Consider the following 18,114-nt stretch of genomic DNA (forward strand, 5'->3'; position numbering starts at 1 on the left):
ACGCATAGCTGGCAGTATCAGACAAACAGAAGGCTGCACAGATGGGCGGACGGAAGCATGGACAGACACATGAACGGACAAACAGATGGACGGTCAGACAGACAGACGCATTGCCCCACTCATCATTCACTTCATGAATATGCTGCGATTTTTCTTTTTCACATATTTCTGCCGTTCTCACATCCAAACATGACTCTCCGCTCCTCCACGGTCCGTTAGCGCTGAGAGAGCGGGAATGACATCGACCCTTCTCACCCGGCAGCGAATGTCGATTTCGACGCTGCAGTCGAGTCTCCTGAGATGTATCGCACGGGTGCGTCCGGCGGAAATGAGATATGAGCACGCCCCTTCTTTCCAGTCTGTCAGCTCCTTTGGTCTTGAAGCTCACTCGAACTCGCCAACGGTGCCTTGAGCATCCGGCAAACGCTTACCTTTCGTTGCCCCTTCCGAACGCTAGGCCGAAGAGTGGTGCAGTGTATTCACCTGTGGTCGTACTAGGTCGACCCGTAACTCTAAAAGTGAACACGAGTAGAGTTTGCCCTTGCTCGAGCGACCGGGACCAGTCGTCACTGATCATGAGAGTGCTTAGCGTAGTCGCAAGGAACTATTTCCTTTCGCGGCATGTCTCCGAGAACCCTTTTGACCATGGAGACGTGCTCACGGCACCCTTTGTGTAGTATTTTCACCTGTGGGGTGGACAAGCCTCTTTTGCTCTCCCGCCGCCTTTTGCAGTGGACGCTGTACGGAATTTTTAGTGTTGCCGCAGGCAATAAAGTGTTGCGACTTGTTGAGCAGTACTGTGTACTTGCCACGCTGTGTTCAGCGCCTCGACTGTCCGAACACATGTGCAGCGGTGTTAGTCACCTGAGACGACAGTGAACGCGGCTCTGCAGCTCACTAAAACCAAACCCATGCTAGTGGCCCTACTCCTGCTAGATACGTGTACACTAAAGATCAATGTCGATAAGAGAGTTCGCTGCTCAAGAAATTCCAGAACTTTCCAGGGCCTTGAAAATACATTTTTGAAATTCAAGGGTTTTCAAGGATTTCAAGGACACCCTCATTAAATGTGCAGATGTACAGGGAGTAAGGGGGGTGGGGGGCCAAAAGTTCCCAGGCCATGCTGCCATAGGAATACATGGCATAGTCGCCTGGGAACTTTTGAGCCCCCCTGTACTTCTGCAATTCTATGCAAGTCAAATAGGTGCTTCACATGCTGACATAATGAAAGTAGACCGTCAGCTTAATGTGTCTACAACAATGTAAACTTACAAGTTTCTGAAAGTACAGCGTGTTGATGCGCACAACTTCCCCTTTGTAGCGCAAAAGGGTGCTGTCTTTGTCAGTGAGCACATCCACTGCTGGTAACCGAGGTGATGAGATGGCAAACTGGACTGGATAGCAGAACACTTTTTTTGGGTTTGCCACGTGCAATGGGCTTGTGATTTCTGCACGAAACAAATTAACCACATAAGTTTACTTCAGGCCTCTTAGAACCACAATGCTCACAAGTGTCATCACATTGAAGTCCCACGTAAATTGGTTGTACCTACTAAAAAGCTTTCAAGTGCTGCATAAAACTTCTCTTACATGGTATACAGTTACGCCCACATTAAAAGTTACTAGAGATGTGCATGTGATGAAAAATGCTGGCCAGTGTTTCATCAATACATTGAATAAGCACCATGGTCTGTGTACAGAAGACACAGCAACATGCAGTGCTCACGCAGCAAATTGACATGGCAGAAGGTGGCCAGATACATTACCAATACGCATGTTTATGTGATTGCACTTGTTTACAAGCAACCCCATGTACACCCCAAGGCCATGAAATGCTTAATGAAATCGAAACTGCCACCGGTCGTTACACGTAGACATATAGTTGAACATTCGAGGCTCGTACAGTTTCTTTGCTACGATTAAAGAGTTAGTAGCCAATGATTACACACAGAAACAGAGTGTCTGTATCAACACTTTTTTAATAATCATGTAAACATATAAGCCAAATATTATTAAAGAGCACGCAGCAGGAAATGTGCGATCATGTGTTTGTATTTACGATTATATGATTATTGAACTATGCAATAATTGGGAGTAAGCTGGCCCAATACAGAGTACTGAATTTTGTCATCACAAGAAAATTCTAACCCCCGTATTCACAAAAACTCCTTCACTCAAGGGCTCCCCTTAACTGGACGAAGTCAAGGCGGAGCGTGCTCCTCCACACTTACATCGTCAAGGGAGGCCTTGGAAATGCTCCCTTCACTTAAGAGAACTGCATGAGCCGAGAAAAGTGCCCGATAATGAGAGTATTCATAATTGTGGTTAAGAAATGCATATCTCCATACAATAAATAAACGCTTTTCTTCATCATTCGTTTTTATACATTGAAATTACAGTAAAATACATGCATTTATAGTGGTAGCGTGGTTTCCGTAAGCCTTGAGCCGATAGAGTTAGCGAAACCCCCGCTTCAAGTCTGGCAACAGTCGCACCTAGGCAGCCGAATGAATAACTTATGCCGTTTCGTCTGCTGCTGAACATTTCTACGTGCTTAGTTTATTTCGTCACGTATGCGTCTATTACTTGCAGTTTATATTTACCGTAGTGTCTGCATATGTGTTGTTTTAGACCCTACTTTTGCCGGGGTGACTAACCAACTATGTGAGGGATGACAAGAAGCATAACAGACGGTTTTTCGCTTTGTTTACTTTCGCTTTGCTGAGAGCCTTCTGATCACTAGCATAGCCACCGAACGGATAATGCGGTGGAGCGAGTAATTTTTACTATATATCACATTACATTGGCAGCTTTTAGAATTCACCACTGCATTGTGTACAAGAATTGCTTGTACGTAAATTCATTCTCGCTGCGGAAGTACGAGCACAGTTCCTAATTGCAGGGGCCTGTGCTATGTTTATTTTTCTCATTTACAACGAATTTCAATGTGCCACTTTCGTAGTTCTTCTCTGCGTGTAATAGGAAATTTAGAAGACAATGCTCGCAACTGCTATTCAAGGTTACACCAGGGTAGCGTTAAAAAGTAGGCATGGTGTTCTGAGCGTTCGAATTCGACTGCTACGCAAGTTAAGAAAAGTGATCATGTGCCTTTCTTCCCCTATTGACGAAAACACCATTTTAAAGTTGTTGTTTTCTTCAAGTAGCAGCATATATAGTTGGTTAACAGGAACTGGTGCGTGTTTGAGCGTGTGTGTTTAGGTGTGTTTAAATTTTAAAATTTTGAAATTCCAAGGATGCCTTAGTAAGCAGTTATTTTTTTCCCTCTTTCTTTTATTCGCCCGACATTCGTGGATGCGCCTAATATGACAGATTCGAATGGATGTAACATTTAAATCTTTGTAGCTTCCGTCTACAAGTTCACACAGCGACCACGTCTTAAAATTTTTGTCCAGTCTCCTTTATCTGCAAGCTCAGAAGCACATTCATTAGTGCACAAATGACCTTTGCATTTATGTTTTGGCTTTCATTTGCTGAATATGATTGCTGGGAATACCTGTTGAAAACGATCGTGGTGTCTGTGCTACAGTCCAAAGACTCGGCAGTACATAATTTATAGGAGATGTTTTATTCTTTTGGGAATCATAAAATTAAAGCCACTTCTGACTTTTGGCACTGTCTGTCTTAAAAACGACCGTGTGGGTTCTCTCAACCATGGAGAAAATGTTGTCAAGAAGGAGAGTATTTTACTCTGCTGATTTAACGAAGACCTTTGCAACAAAGTGGTAAAAATGCTCTAGAGTACTGCAGTCATTGCGGATACATTTGGTCAGAACCGTGTAAATAAAATATACACGATTGCTGCAACATTAGCATATCTGCACGTTGAAACCACGCCATCTCAGTTCTGTGGAAGGAAAGTGGTGTTGCTGTATATAAAACAAGTTTGATTTATGTAGAACTGCTTTCTTGTAGAATCGAAGAAAAAGTGATTTTTGCAATTCTGTCTCATCATGAAAAGACAAGCATGACGATAATTATGTATTGGTAAATGAACAAAGCAGTAATTGCGAATGGAAAATGAACTTTTATTGCATGTGGCTGATGAGGATCAACGTGGCAAGCACAAGAGTGCAACTGCAAACTTTTTTTTCATCAAAAAAAAAAAAAAACAGCGAAAAACGGTGGGGGGGGGGACAGTAAACATCGGCGTGGCACGGTCTCATGCCGACTTGGAGTAGTCGAACACCCGAGGGTAGGGTTTCCCAACTACAGTAAAAGATGCGAGTCTCAAAGGATGGTGAATATACTTGTATCTCTCAAAATTTCCCATCATAAAAACAACTAGCAAAATCTATTTCTGTCGAAAGAACTCGCGTATGTCTTCCTGGGGCACACTGAACGGACGGGACGGCGCAGCCGGCTGCCAGGAACGGGCCGGTCAAAGCTTCGCTTAAGGCCAACTGAAAATTTAATGCCAAAGTATAACCAATGTACCCAGATCGACAGGATCAAGTTACTAGATTCTTTGGACAGGAACGCCAAACGCTTTTAGCATTTTTTACATCTTTGTTGCCTCTACCGCTGCATTAGCTGCGGGCCCTCAGCTAGTAATCGCGTCGCTGCAACCACTATTTCGCACGAGGCGGTTGTAGAACACAATAGTTCGGCTTTTTCAATCTGCGTGTGCTGGCTGTGCACGTGCTTTCGAAACTTGTTTTTTTCTATCTATGATCGCATCTGCCATGATTTTGTCCGGAGCGTTTGTAGAAAGCACCGTCGCTTTAACTGATCAAGCGCTGAAAGTGTGTGCACTTTCAGAGTTCCGTGAGTTACGTTGTTGCCACACATGATCGTGGTTCCGTCCACAGAAGTTGTGGCAAACGATAACCGCAGTTCTTACAGTACGTGCGCTGGCCGCGCACGTCCTTCTGAAGCTTCGAGCACGCTGCTCTTGACCTTCGTTTCAAGGTTTCGAAATAAAATTCATAATACCCACCGCGATACGGAAAAGAGCTCGAAACATACGAATGTTGGCCCAATGAACGTTAAGAAGAACACCTCCTAATTTCGTTTACAATAAAATGCGATGGCTTCGCCAAAAGCCTGGATTGGATTGGGCTGAATTTTTGTGAATGCGGCCAGACCACGCACAGAAATTTCAATTTCTGGGAGATTCTCCAGATAAACGTACAAACATAAGAACTGCTCTAAATCCGGGAAACTTGGAAAGTATGCCAATCTATAAAAGAGGCCACAATGAGAGTGCTCAGGCAATTGAAGAATTTTCAAGGATGAGAAAAAACTCCAGGACTTTAAAGGGCCTTGAAAATACATGTTTTAAATTCAAGGGTTTTCAAAGTTTTCAAGGACTTGTACACACCCTGAAAAGGTGCCTATTTTGTGCAGAATGGTATGTTAATTTATACACCCCCCCCTTCCCTTTTTTTTTCTCAATGCCAGGGGTCTTTGAACCGTGGCTGAGAACCACTGGTGTAAGCAGCAATAACTACAACTGAGTTTTCAGAGAACATGTTCCCAAGTTAAGTGGGAAGCCAGCCTTTTCTGCATCCAATCATCCATGTTCACCGAAGCTTTTTTTTGCTGGGTGTGCTTGCAAACGCACAGCAAAATGAAACATTTGAATAGAGTCTTGCCATGTTCTTGTGTAGCTCTCAGAGTGTTATTTGGAAATTTGTCTAACGAGCTCTGAAGGCTGCAATTCACTTACATTACAAAGGTTATTGATTGAAGTGGTTCATCAGTTCATGTTATGCTAGCAAAAACAGGACATGAACATTTGTTTTGCTTCAAAGAAATTTCTATACTAAAAAATTGCGGAACTCAAGGATATCGTACGTGACCATAGTACCAGCACCCCAATAATTTGATTAAACTCGCATATCGTTATTATCAAAGAAATGTGGGTGCACTTTGAAGAACCCTAGGTGGTCGAAATTTCCAGGGCCCTCCACTACGGCGTCTCTTATAATCATATGATGGTTTTGGGACGTCAAAGCCCACATACAAATCAATCAATCGAAGAAATGTTTATTAATTTGTTCACAATAGTGTTGCGACGCCGCAAAGACTCCACCATAGAGAATGTGTCCAAATGCAGCAACCTCACTTGTTGAGAAAATGACGTGATGTGACACTTTGATGAGGTGCATGAAGTCACGAAAATTCAAATGACACAATGTGAAAAACACATCAGGCTGCTTCACGAAAAAAACATGCACAGACCAAAAGTAAGACTTAAAAATAAAAAATTTTTCCTGTCTCCAAACCATGTTTGTGTTAATTTTTTTAACTAAAAAATTTTGTGTCTATAAAATTCAAAAGTTCAACAAAAGAATTTTGTCATTGCAGGATTTCACTAACAATACTCAGAAGAAACAAATGCATTGTGCTATAGGTGCTTATTCATGTTTTTCCTAAAAAACTGTGATGACTCTTGCTTACCTTCGATGCCATGCTGGTTGAGAATGGTCCAATGCTTTTCCCGTATCTTCTTCACATTTTCGACAGACATATGATATATTTTGGCACATATACCTTCCACTGAAGAACGAGCTGCCTGGACTAAATGTGGTTGACACTGTTTTTTCAGATGGGCCAGCCGTTCCTGTAAAATAATTCAAGGTAGAGTGCAATCGCACATTATCAGCCACTGTAAAACTTTCATAGTGACCTTTTAGCTCTCAACTTATATGGGCTATTTCATGATTTGTCAATGGCATTTTCATCACTGAACTATAAACATTCACTATTGCACTTCTGTCAGTCCACACAAGCCTGATAGATGTCTTTTTTCCCCTTCATCTTGAGGCTTAAAAATTACACTATCTCCCGCTAAAGAGAACCATGTGTAGATGTGAAGCAGCGGGCGCTAACGCTTACACAGGTGGCAACGTTGATCATCGCTCATCGCCGCGTTGCGCAAGAGAGAAACCTGTGGAGGTGCAAAGCACATAGTGATAGACTGGTGTTTCCCACTAAAACATGCCAATCACTGCTAATGGGCAACGAGAGACAGAAGACTCTGACTGGACACAGAGACCCGCAGTCCGTCTTTAGTGACCCTGCACGGTGCAATTTTTATTATTCAACAATGCACAGGAGAAATCTCCCACCAGCACTACCTTGATTGATTGATATGTGGGATTTTACGTCCCAAAACCACCATATTGTTACACGACACTGGCAACGAAAGAGCATCATAGACGACGAAGACGATGAAAGAGACCGTGCTCGTGTTGTTGTTGCTGCTGTTCTTCCATCTTGGCTGCAGCTGCCTCTGACTCTCCCTGTATATTTTGTAAATATATTTATTTCATTCATTCTCTCACCCCCGTGATATTTGGTGGAGGTGCGGGGTAAAACACGATATAATGGAGCTCCGCAGTGGCCGACGCTTGGATTTTTCCACTATGGCAAACCAGGGACCGGCTCCCGCTGAGGCGACTACAACAACAACTGTGGTCCTTCCGCAGCTAAAAGATCCTGGCACGTTCTGTGGCACGGATGATGTCGACATCGAAGAATGGTTGCCGTTGTACGAACGTACAAGTAAGAATTACGGCTGGGATGAAACTCTTATGTTAGCCAATATCCTGTTCTACTTGATAGGAACAGCAAAAGTGTGGTTCGAGAACCACGAAGATGAAATTGGAAGCTGGGATGCGTGCAAAGAAAAGATGTGCGCCCTTTTCAACAAGTCTGTGGGCAGAAAGGCAGCGGCCAACAAGGAGTTGGCATCTCGTGCGCAAACGTCATCAGAGTCCTACGTGACTTAAATACAGGACGTGCTTGCCTTTTGCCGAAAAGCGGACAACGATATGGAAGAAACCGAAAAAGTAGCTCACATATTGAAAGGCATTGCAGATGATGCATTTAACCTTCTCATGTGCAAGGACTGCAACACGGTCGATGTCATCATCAAGGAGTGCCAGCGTTTTGAGGCCGCAAAAAGTCGACGTATCGCCCATAATTTCACCCGACTACCAAACACAGCAGCAACAACAACACGAGCACGGTCGCTTTCATCGTCTTCGTCGTCTATGATGCTCTTTCGTTGCCGATGTCGTGTAACATATAACCCCCCGCTGCTGGCAGCGCCGTCTCGGCGCCTAAAGGAGAGTAGGATCATATGCGGATATGTACGGTTTGAGGCGGCTCACGTAGACGACGTCAGTAGCGGGTGCAGACGACGATAACTGACTGTCCAACGGAGCAATCTCGTATGTGACATCGGTAAGCCGGCGTAAAACCTTGTAAGGCCCCGAGTAGCGAGACAGGAGCTTCGAAGAGAGGCCAACGTGGCGGCATGGTGTCCAGAGGAGAACCAATGAACCTGGAGAGTAGGAAACTACTCTGTGATGGCTATTGTACCGGGCCTTCTGAGAGAGCTGCGAGTCAAGAAGACGTTCCCGTGCGATTTGGCGGGCCACTTGAGCCCGAGCAGTGGCATCCCGGGCATACTCTGTAACCGTTTGCGTAGTTGATGGGAGAAGAGTCTCGAAGGATAACGCTGGATGGCGGCCGAACAATAAATAGAAGGGGGAGAAGCCAGCGGTGTCGTGGCGTGACGAATTGTACGCGAATGTCACATAAAGCAAAGTACTATCCCAATCAAGGTGATCCTTGGAAACGTACATGGAGAGCATTGTTGTCAATGTTCGATTTAGGCGCTCGGTAAGACTATTTGTTTGTGGGTGATAGGCCGTAGTGAGCTTGTGACGCGTCGAACACGAGTGAAGGATGTCACTTACTACTTTTGAAAGAAATGAGCGACCACGATCAGTCAGCAGCTGTCGAGGAGCACCATGGTGAAGAATTACGTCATGAAGCAAGAAGTCCGCGACGTCAGTGGCACAGCTTGTCGGTGGCGCTCGTGTGATAGCGTATCTTGTGGCGTAATCAGTGGCTACGGCTATCCACTTGTTTCCAGTGAGAGAAGTAGGAAATGGTCCAACGAGGTCAAGACCGACGCGGTAGAAGGGAACGGTGGGTATGTCTATTGGTTGGAGCAGACCAGCTGGTGGCAACGTGGAATGTTTGGAGCGCTGGCAGGACTCACATGCAGCGACCTATCGGCGCACAGAACGGTAAAGGCCTGGCCAGAAGAATCTACGCCGCACGCCATCGTACGTGCGCGTGACCCCGAGATGTCCCGCGCTTGGGGCGTCGTGAAGCTGTTCAAGTACAGCGGAACGGAGTGTCGCAGGAACTACGAGTAGTAGCTCTGGTCCTTTGGCGCTCGTGTTGCGTCGGTAAAGAATGCCATCGCGTAGAACGAACAAGTGTAGCGACGGGTCTACGTAGGGCAAGCGTAGACTCTGCATGATAGACCGCAAGTGGACATCACTGAGCTGCTCCTTGCGTATGTCGGTGAAAGCCGACATGGCGAAGACACAAGGGCCAAAATCATGTGCTGAAAGGTCAGGTGGGTCCACGGGGTGACGGGATAGACAGTCGGCATCCTGGTGCGTTCGGTCAGATTTGTATGCCACGTCAAAGCTGTATTCTTGTAGTTTCAAGGCCCAACGGCCAAGTCGTCCTGTTGGATCTTTAAGGGACGACAGCCAGCATAAGGCATGGTGATCTGTCATTACCGAAAAAGGTGCTGCCATACAAGTATGGTCGAAATTTTCCAACTGCCCAGACTAGTGCGAGGCACTCACGCTCTGTTATGGAAAACTTGCTCTCCGAAGGAGAAAGGAGGCAACTGGCATAAGCAATGACGCGATCCTGTCCTCGTTGCCGCTGGGCGAGAACAGCACCGATTCCATGTCCGTTGGCATCGGTACGAACTTCAGTATGGGCTGACGGGTCGAAATGGGCCAAGATGGGTGGGGAAGTAAGTAATGTTGTAAGGGTGCTGAAGGCAGTTGCTTGGTCAGTACCCCAATAAAAAGGCATGTCCTTCTTCAGTAGCTCCTTAAGTGGTCGGGCAATGTCAGCAAAATTCTTCACGAAACGTTGAAAGTAAGAACAAAGGCCGAGAAAGCTCCGTACATCTTTTGCGGAACGTGGTATGGGAAAATCTTTGACAACTCGAATTTTGTCAGGATCAGGTTGCACGCCTCGGGCACTGACAAGGTGGCCCAGTACAGTGATTTCCCAACGGCCAAAGCGACATTTGGAAGAGTTGAGCTTAAGTCCTGCTTTCCGGAAAACCTCAAGAACAGCCGTTAGGCGGCTAAGGTGGCTTTCGAATGTAGGTGAAAATACGATGACGTCATCGAGATAGCACAGGCACGTGGTCCATTTGTATCCACGCAGGAGAGAGTCCATCATCCTTTGAAATGTAGCTGGCGCATTACACAATCCGAATGGCATAACCTTGAACTGGAAAAGTCCATCCGGTGTGATGAATGCGATTTTCTCATGGTCTCGATGATCGACAGAAATCTGCCAGTATCCTGATCGCAAGTCGATAGATGAAAAGTAGGCAGAACCATGTAGGCAGAACCATGTAGGCAGTCGAGAGCATCGTCAATCTCCGGCAGTGGATACACGTCCTTACGTGTTACTTTGTTTAAGTGACGGTAGTCTACGCAGAAGCGCCAGCTGCCATCCTTCTTCTTGACTAGCACGACCAGCGATGCCCATGAACTGTAGGAAGGTTCGATGACGTCTTTTGTGAGCATTTCTTCAACGTCGTGCTAGATAACTTGTGGCTCAGCATTAGACACGCGATAAAGACGTCGCCGGATGGGGCTGGCGTCTCCAGTGTTAATCCTATGAGTTACAAAGGATGTCTGACCCAAAGGGCGGTCATCAAAGTCAAAGATGTCGCGGTAGCATTTCAGCAGGTGCCGGATGTCAGCTGTCTGTGCTGGAAGAAGGTCCGGAGCGATCATCTTGTCGATGGTGGCATCCGCTGCGCTTTTCGAGGATGAAAACGGAGCAGAGGACGAAGAAGATTCGGCAACGAACGCCGAAATGACAGCATCTATAGAAAAAACTTTTGCCAAAGTCATACCATCTGGGATAACTTGAGCGCACCAGCTGAAGCTTAAGATCGGAAGAGACACTGTATTTCCCGTGACTGTCAAAAGTGTGTGAGGCACGGCAACATTTTTGACCAGCAGAACGTCAGCAATAGGTGTCAACATGTAGTCACCATCGGGAACAGGAGGGACAGATCTAAGATTCACGTAAGTAACGGCTTGAGGTGCTAGGCGAACGTGATCTGCAGAACACAGACGGGGTTGAGCTGGTGTTGGGTCGTCATGGTAACATGGTAAATCAAGTTGAAGCATGCCGGTTTCACAATCAATAAGGGCAGAGTGGGCGGATAAAAAGTCCATGCCGAGGATAAGTTCATGGGAACATTTCTCGAGCACAGCAAATAGCACTGTCCTGGAGCGATCAGCCACACTTATACGCGCGGAGCACATTCCAAGCACAGGAAACGTGGCGCTGTCGGCGACCTGGATGAGTGGCACTGTGGGTGGCGTTAAACCTTTCCTAAGGCGGTAACGAAGTTCTGAATTCATCACTGATATGTGAGCCCCTGTGTCCACAAGTGTAACAACGGGTGTGTCATCTACTTCAACGTCAATAAGGTTGCGTCGAGTCGGCAGCATGGTCAGAGGATTTGGCGGGCAAGTGGTCGACGAAAGAGCATCATAGACGACGAAGTCGATGAAAGCGACCGTGCTTGTGTTGTTGTTGCTGCTGTTCTTCCATCTTGGCTGCAGCTGCCTCTGACTTTCCCTGTATATTTTGCAAATATATTTATTTCATTCATTCTCTCACCCCCGTGACATTATGATTATGAGATACGCCGTAGTGGAGGGCTCCGGAAATTTCGACCACCTGGGGTTCTTTAGCGTGCACATAAATCTGAGCACACGGGCCTACAACATTTCCGCCTCCATCGGAAATGCAGCTGCCACAGCCGGGATTCGATCCCGCGACCTGTGGGTCAGCAGCCGAGTACCTTAGCCACTAGACCACCGCGGCGGGGCCCAGCACTACCTTGGAGGTCAAGATTCAATGGCTATATATATGTTGGGTGGCCAGTGAACGGTTGTGCAGCGCGAGCAGTTGCTGCCTGTGTCAACATTGCCAGGTGAGAGAGGGGAAGCCTAGGAGGAGGACGAGTGGGAGGGGACATGCATGCGCAATGTGAGTGTAAGAAAGGGCAAGAAGACAACCACCCATTTGTAGCACGAAGCCACAAAAGAAATCTGTACAGATTTCTCAGAAAGAAAAGGTTTGTTACCGAAAAACTCATCCTGGTCTGGCGTTCCAAACCGAGACAAACGCCTTTCGGGGTGGTCGCTCTACGAATCGAACTAACCAGGAAGCTAACACTCGACAGTGCGAGGGCAAATAATTCATCGACAACTTAAAGCAAATGAACACAAGTATTACAATTGAATTCTGGGGAAACCGGCAAGGTGGCGAAAGGGTTAAGAAAGGGAAAAAAGACAACCATCTGTTTGTAGCAGGAAGCCACAAGGAAATACATAGGGATTTCTCAGAAAGAAAATGTTTTTAGTTGCCAAAAAAATTTTTCCTGGTCCGGGTTCCAACCTGGGACCAACGCCTTCCATCGAACTCATTTGTAATACTTGTGCCCATGTGCTTCGAGCTGTCGATGAATTCGCCCTCGCGCTGTAAATTGCTAGCTTCCTGGTTAGCTCAATTCATAGAGCGACCGCCTCGGAAAGGCATTGGTCCCGGTTTCCCAAGGTTTCTTCACCCTAGGTTGATGAAACACTGGTGGGGTTGTATTTCATAGTTGTCATATCAAGAATAAGGCAATGCAGAGGTCATATCGTATTAGTACAAGATTTAGAACTAAAAAGTTGACAACAACTTACACGTGAAACGCAAGGACGCTATTTCCTTAGCCTCTCTTCCTTTTTCAACTTGCCTGGAAGCCCAACTGATGCGGCAGACAAAGTTGTGCTCCCTATGAGTGCGGAGTTCCAAATTTGCCTCCAAGACATCAAAATACAAGAACATTGAAAATTTAGGATGCTAAAAATCTTTGGCATCAGATTTTTTGGAATTCCTACCCAAATTTCAGGTCCAAAACAGCATTAATTGAGCCCCACCTCTACCACATTTATCACTTCCATGTTGGAACCAGCATTTTCTCAAGTCGGAACATAGGCTACCATTGCAGAGCCTAAAAGGCAGCTTTTCTGCAGTACAGGAGTGTGATGAGATCTTGGGGAAATTAGACTGTAGCAGAGCCTGAAAGGCAGCTTTATCGTAATACGATATGATGGGGTGAAGCATATCTGAAGGGGCCACATTCAATCGGATTTTAACTGCATGTTTTTGGGAAGCTCAAATACCGTATTTACTCGCATAATAGACACACTTTTTTCCCAGAAGATTCGGCTCCAAGTTCAGGGTGTGCCTATTACACAGGGTGAAATGCATGAAAATTTTATTTCTGACAACAGTATCAACCGCAGAAAGCGTATACATCGCCGAACTCACGAATATCCACACTACAGACAAAACAACCTCCTTCATAGGGTCAAAATGTATTGAGAAATGCAGTCTCTTGTGTCCGCGGCAATGGAGGCATGCGATGCAGTGTGCATTCAAATTTCTAAAAATGAACATCGAAATATTCCCATTGCCAACGAGCTGAACACGAAAAAAAAGAAAAGAAAACAAAACCTACGAAAAGCAAGCGCCATTATGGAAGCTAGCCAATTGCTTTTCAGGCCACCTAGATTATGCGCCTTATCATGACCGAAGCTGTGTGCACTGAACGGTACTGATCGTTCGATTTTACATGACGCCATAACCAAGACTTTGCAACTTGAGTGCACTTCGAGCGAGCGAGTATTCGCAATGCCCACGGGCTATAGGTGGCATGCCGTGCAATCTAAGATGACTGTGGGAGGATGATCAACCCGTGAAATTGCATAGAAAAAGATAGGACGCACGGACGCACGCCCCGTGCCGCTTTCACCAGATAAACTGTTGATAGTCGAATGAATATATATAACGGATTAAAGTACTGTCCCAAACGATAGGAACTGCTAAATGTTCACTAGCTCATTTCTTGCCACAGTGCGAAGGGTGGTGGTGTCAGCTGATCGACCGTGCACCAACGACACCTTGAGTAATCCTGCGCGTGCTACAGAAAAATGTGCGAACTTGAATTGACGTATGAACTGAACGGCACTCCGAGATAATTTGTGCTGAGCCTGCAGATGGATTTGCCGCAGTAGTGGGCCACTAGCGAGTAGCACGTTGGCGCGGCTGCACGAGACCGAATGTTTAACGTAGCGAAGGTTTGCAAACATATTACGCCGTCGTCATTACTTGCGCTGTAAGCACCATGAAGTTGCTTCTTCAACGAAGCACAAGCATTTAACTTCCCCTTAAGTAACGCTTGTGTCACAGCCATGATCAGACTCTAAAAGTGTGCAATTCACTGCACTCGGTCTTGCAGGTTCCATCAGTGAAATCGCAACAAGGGTATTGAAACCAATACACGCGTACGCTTTTCGCAACGTTAAAATTGTTAAAATTCATCAAAACAACAACGTGGTTTGAACGGAAATGGTGATGTGCAGAAGTTAGCGTGGACTGTAGTCGTAACTGCATATTTCATAGCTCAAACCATTTCACTTCACTGGTTGAGCTTGAGCATGTTGACGGCATGAGGCGTTCCGTAATATCCACTGTAATTGGGCTACATACAATGCACAAGAAAAACTATGCTTTTATTTTGAGCTCGCTGAAGTATATTATACAATAAATACAATCAAAGTGTCTTATGAGCGTAAAAAACATTAACGCATAAGGGGACCTGAATTGAAACTCGCTGCTCGTGAGTCAGCAGCTGATCGTTCATTGTCGCTGTCACTCTCAGTGCGTTCTACGTTCAGTCGAAAATCCTCCACGTCAAGACGGTTTCTTTGAACACCACTACTGAAAGTAATCTGAAGAATTCTCTTCACCGAACTACTTCAATAACAAAGCACCAACAATGCGCCATTCACCTCGCACAACACCAACACAGCCTCACTGACCACGTTTATCTGGGCGCGGAGAACAATTCACTCCGACACTGGGCAAGAAGCGAATTGCTTGCAGTGTGCTGCCATCTATCAGCGAATGTAAAAATCAAGCGGCGCAGCGTTGGCCAAGGTATAGAGAGCATATCGCGAGACCGCACTGCTTTCCAGGTACAATGAATGTTATGAGACTCATGCACTACAAAAGCACCGACAAATGCTATACGCACGTAAAACAAGGCGAGTTTCAACTGCAAAGGTCAGACGATAACTATCAAACGTGGCTGCAGAAAATCTCGCGAAGCTGATATGTGTACTCTGCGAGCTATAATCGAACGCGTGATTTGCCATGTATTTTCACGAAAACTTCGCGTCTCGCAAGAACGAATCAGATTTATTGCCTCATGAACGGTCCAGTTTATTCACTGATCCAGGGAACAAATGAAGTCGTTTGTGTTCATTTCTGGCTAATGCGTTAACACTGAGGCTAGTGTAGCCGAACAAGGGAGCGTCTGCCTACTGATCATCCTCGAGGGGACGCTCCTGAATTCTGCTAGGCGGCGCGATAGTCTACGAACATTGCGAACACTTACGCTCACAAAGTGCAATTTTGAAGGTGCACTGCTAGACGAGAAAGCAAAGTGTACTTTGGAAATGATGGCAGTGGCGATTGGCGGATTTCTAGCACACCATATATTTATTATTTTTGCGCAGTGTCTCATCGTCACCCCACTTTGGTTTCTTAAAAGTAGCCCCAGTGGCACACGCCATCGAAAATGACTACAGAAAGATTCACCTAAACATCTACAAGAATGCAAGAAAGCAAACAACACGATAGACGCAGCCATTGCGTGAAATGTGCTGATGCATCCCCCTAGTGGACGTGGCTGCAAATGACCCGAGAGTGAGAGTAGCAAGGTTTTTTGCTGTATTATGACTTGTTTGAATACACATCAGTATTCCTTATAACGAAAACAATGGTTAAAAATACTATGAGCGCTGCTTTAAGCAAGAGCCCATTTCTGTGCAAGCCACTGCTACAGAGGCTACATACTGTATTTACTCGCGCAATGAACCCACTCGCATAATGAACCCACCCCCCACCTTTGTCGTTAAAAAAAAAAGGCTTTTCAAAATGTATTCGTTTCATTTCATTTTGCCCTGATAGCCAGTGCCGTTGACGATCGAAACAACATTAAATCAAGCAATATATCACAAAATAACAATGCAATAAAAGTAAAACATAGTTTTGCAACTAGTATGCTCGCCAGTTGCAACCAACGCGAGCACGGACGACATCAATCAAAATTTGAAAGTCGCGCCTTTTACGACAAGCGCCATCCGTCGGATACAGGAGAAAACTTTTTGCTGATAGCGCCAAGCAAGCACAGCAACACAAAAACAAAGCACGTGGCCTCCAAAATCGAACACGCCGTGTGCTGGCCATCTCGGAGGCCATGCAAAGTGCAATCGCACCCACCGCACTGACGGCGTGTTGTGCATCCGCAACATCTACCGCAACGTTTGTGCGCAACCATTTGTCGCTGCGTTTTTGTTATCAGGTTTGTCATTGTAAACTTAGTTGGAAAACTTGCTTCTCAGGGCGCGTTCAGCCGGTATACTATCTACATGGCTGGTTACAAACAGCATGCGCTGGAGCATTGGAACCGAGTGGCTGGACGACACTTGGCGTCAATCCGTGCCCTTTTGTTACAAGAGAAAACATAAGAGCTTCGAGCTACAAACAAGATTGGGCCAAAAAAGCAAAGCCGTCACGCGAAATTTTCGCTGTTATAACTCCCGTGACTTTTTTTCTCCCGCCTAATGAACCCTCCCCCCAGATTGACGTCAACTCTTTTCTGGAAAAAAAAAAAAGGTGGGTTCATTACGTGAGTAAGTGCAGTACTTGATCGCAGCAAAGTGAGGTTGGGGAACACACTTGCCCCGCCAAGTGTACTTTGCAGCGAGTGACACTTAAATTTCTCGTGTGACAACGTGCAAATGACACTCGCGTAGAAGAGTACTCACTCAAAGTGCACTTAAGTTGCCCCGTGTGACAGACAAATGCCACCTAAGCCCCCTCTCCTTCAAATAGACCCACTGAGAAGAGTTACATTGGTTCAGTACAAAACCCCAACTTTTATCGCCCGCGACCACCACCTAAAAGCATCAACAGTGATTAAGCCTAGCTGACGGTTCGGCATGTCGCGGGAAGAATGTTCAAGACAACATAAATATTGGGCGCCGGAAAGATCGCACTGAAGTACAGAGCCAAGAGCAGCTTGCCTGATACAATGTTTAGGTTTGCGGTCAGCAACTCAATGGTGACAAAAGTCCACCAAGCTTGTGCAAGTCCGCGGATTGGCAGCAAAGGCGAAAGCTTGTGTCCTCAAGCCTAAAAACTCTTAAAATTGTGGACGAGGTAGCAAACATGGTAATGATGACGCTTTTCCCGACAGGACACTCAATGCGGACTTGACGAGGACGCGGTCGCACGTTCCATACGGAGCACGTGCGGCTGGCTAGCGGCCATGCTGGTGCCAGTGCAACGGTTGCTCCGACACCTTTGGAACCACCCTTTTTCTTCACTCGGCGAGCCCGAGGAGCTCATGATTGAACAAAAAGATGCTTTAAGTGTGATATTTCTGCAAGGGAACATCCGTGTCCGAACCACCAACAAGTCGAACCGTGATGGCAGGCCATTTCGTAGGTAAACAAACAGTGGCACCGACCATCTCAGCCAACCAACCCGTTCCATTTTCACCTTTGCTGTTTACATAGAGTCGTCGGGAAAACCAGTTGCACATGTAAAAGCATCATATAAGTCTACAAGATTTTATTGTGTAGGTGAAAAGAAGCGCTCAACAATGAGCTCACGTTGGAAAGCAAGCGGCGCTGCTGAGAACGTCGGCCTTGCTAGGCCCACACTCGGAGTCGAGAAAGAATGTGAGCAGTGGCAATGCTTGTCGCTCGTGAAGGCGTAGCTTTGTTGGCAATAACATTGCCAAAAACAGCATGGCTGTGTGAGCTTTATTTTGTGCTCGAGGATACGATGTCTTCCGAGAGTGCAAGCTGCAATACTGTATGTGGGCAGAGACCGAGCGCTCACAACTCCTTCTCCCCCCGTGTTGTAAAGTGTTGTACG

At 46.0% G+C, this 18,114-nt stretch overlaps 1 protein-coding gene across 5 annotated transcripts in view; it reads right to left on the reverse strand.

Moving 5' to 3' along the window:
• Pcif1 (Phosphorylated CTD-interacting factor 1) overlaps positions 1-18,114 on the reverse strand; it is a 125,823-nt gene that overhangs the window by 65,226 nt on the left and 42,483 nt on the right. For all 5 annotated transcript variants that reach the window (XM_075877342.1, XM_037427503.2, XM_075877341.1 and 2 more), the window contains 2 exons: positions 6,424-6,586; positions 1,273-1,448 (listed from right to left, as the gene is read on the reverse strand). In XM_075877342.1, coding sequence (XP_075733457.1) covers positions 1,273-1,448; positions 6,424-6,586 — 339 coding nt within the window. The remainder of the gene's footprint in view (positions 1-1,272; positions 1,449-6,423; positions 6,587-18,114) is intronic.

This window comes from Rhipicephalus microplus, chromosome X (genome assembly GCF_043290135.1).
Source record: "Rhipicephalus microplus isolate Deutch F79 chromosome X, USDA_Rmic, whole genome shotgun sequence".
In the NCBI taxonomy this organism is placed as follows: domain Eukaryota; kingdom Metazoa; phylum Arthropoda; class Arachnida; order Ixodida; family Ixodidae; genus Rhipicephalus; species Rhipicephalus microplus.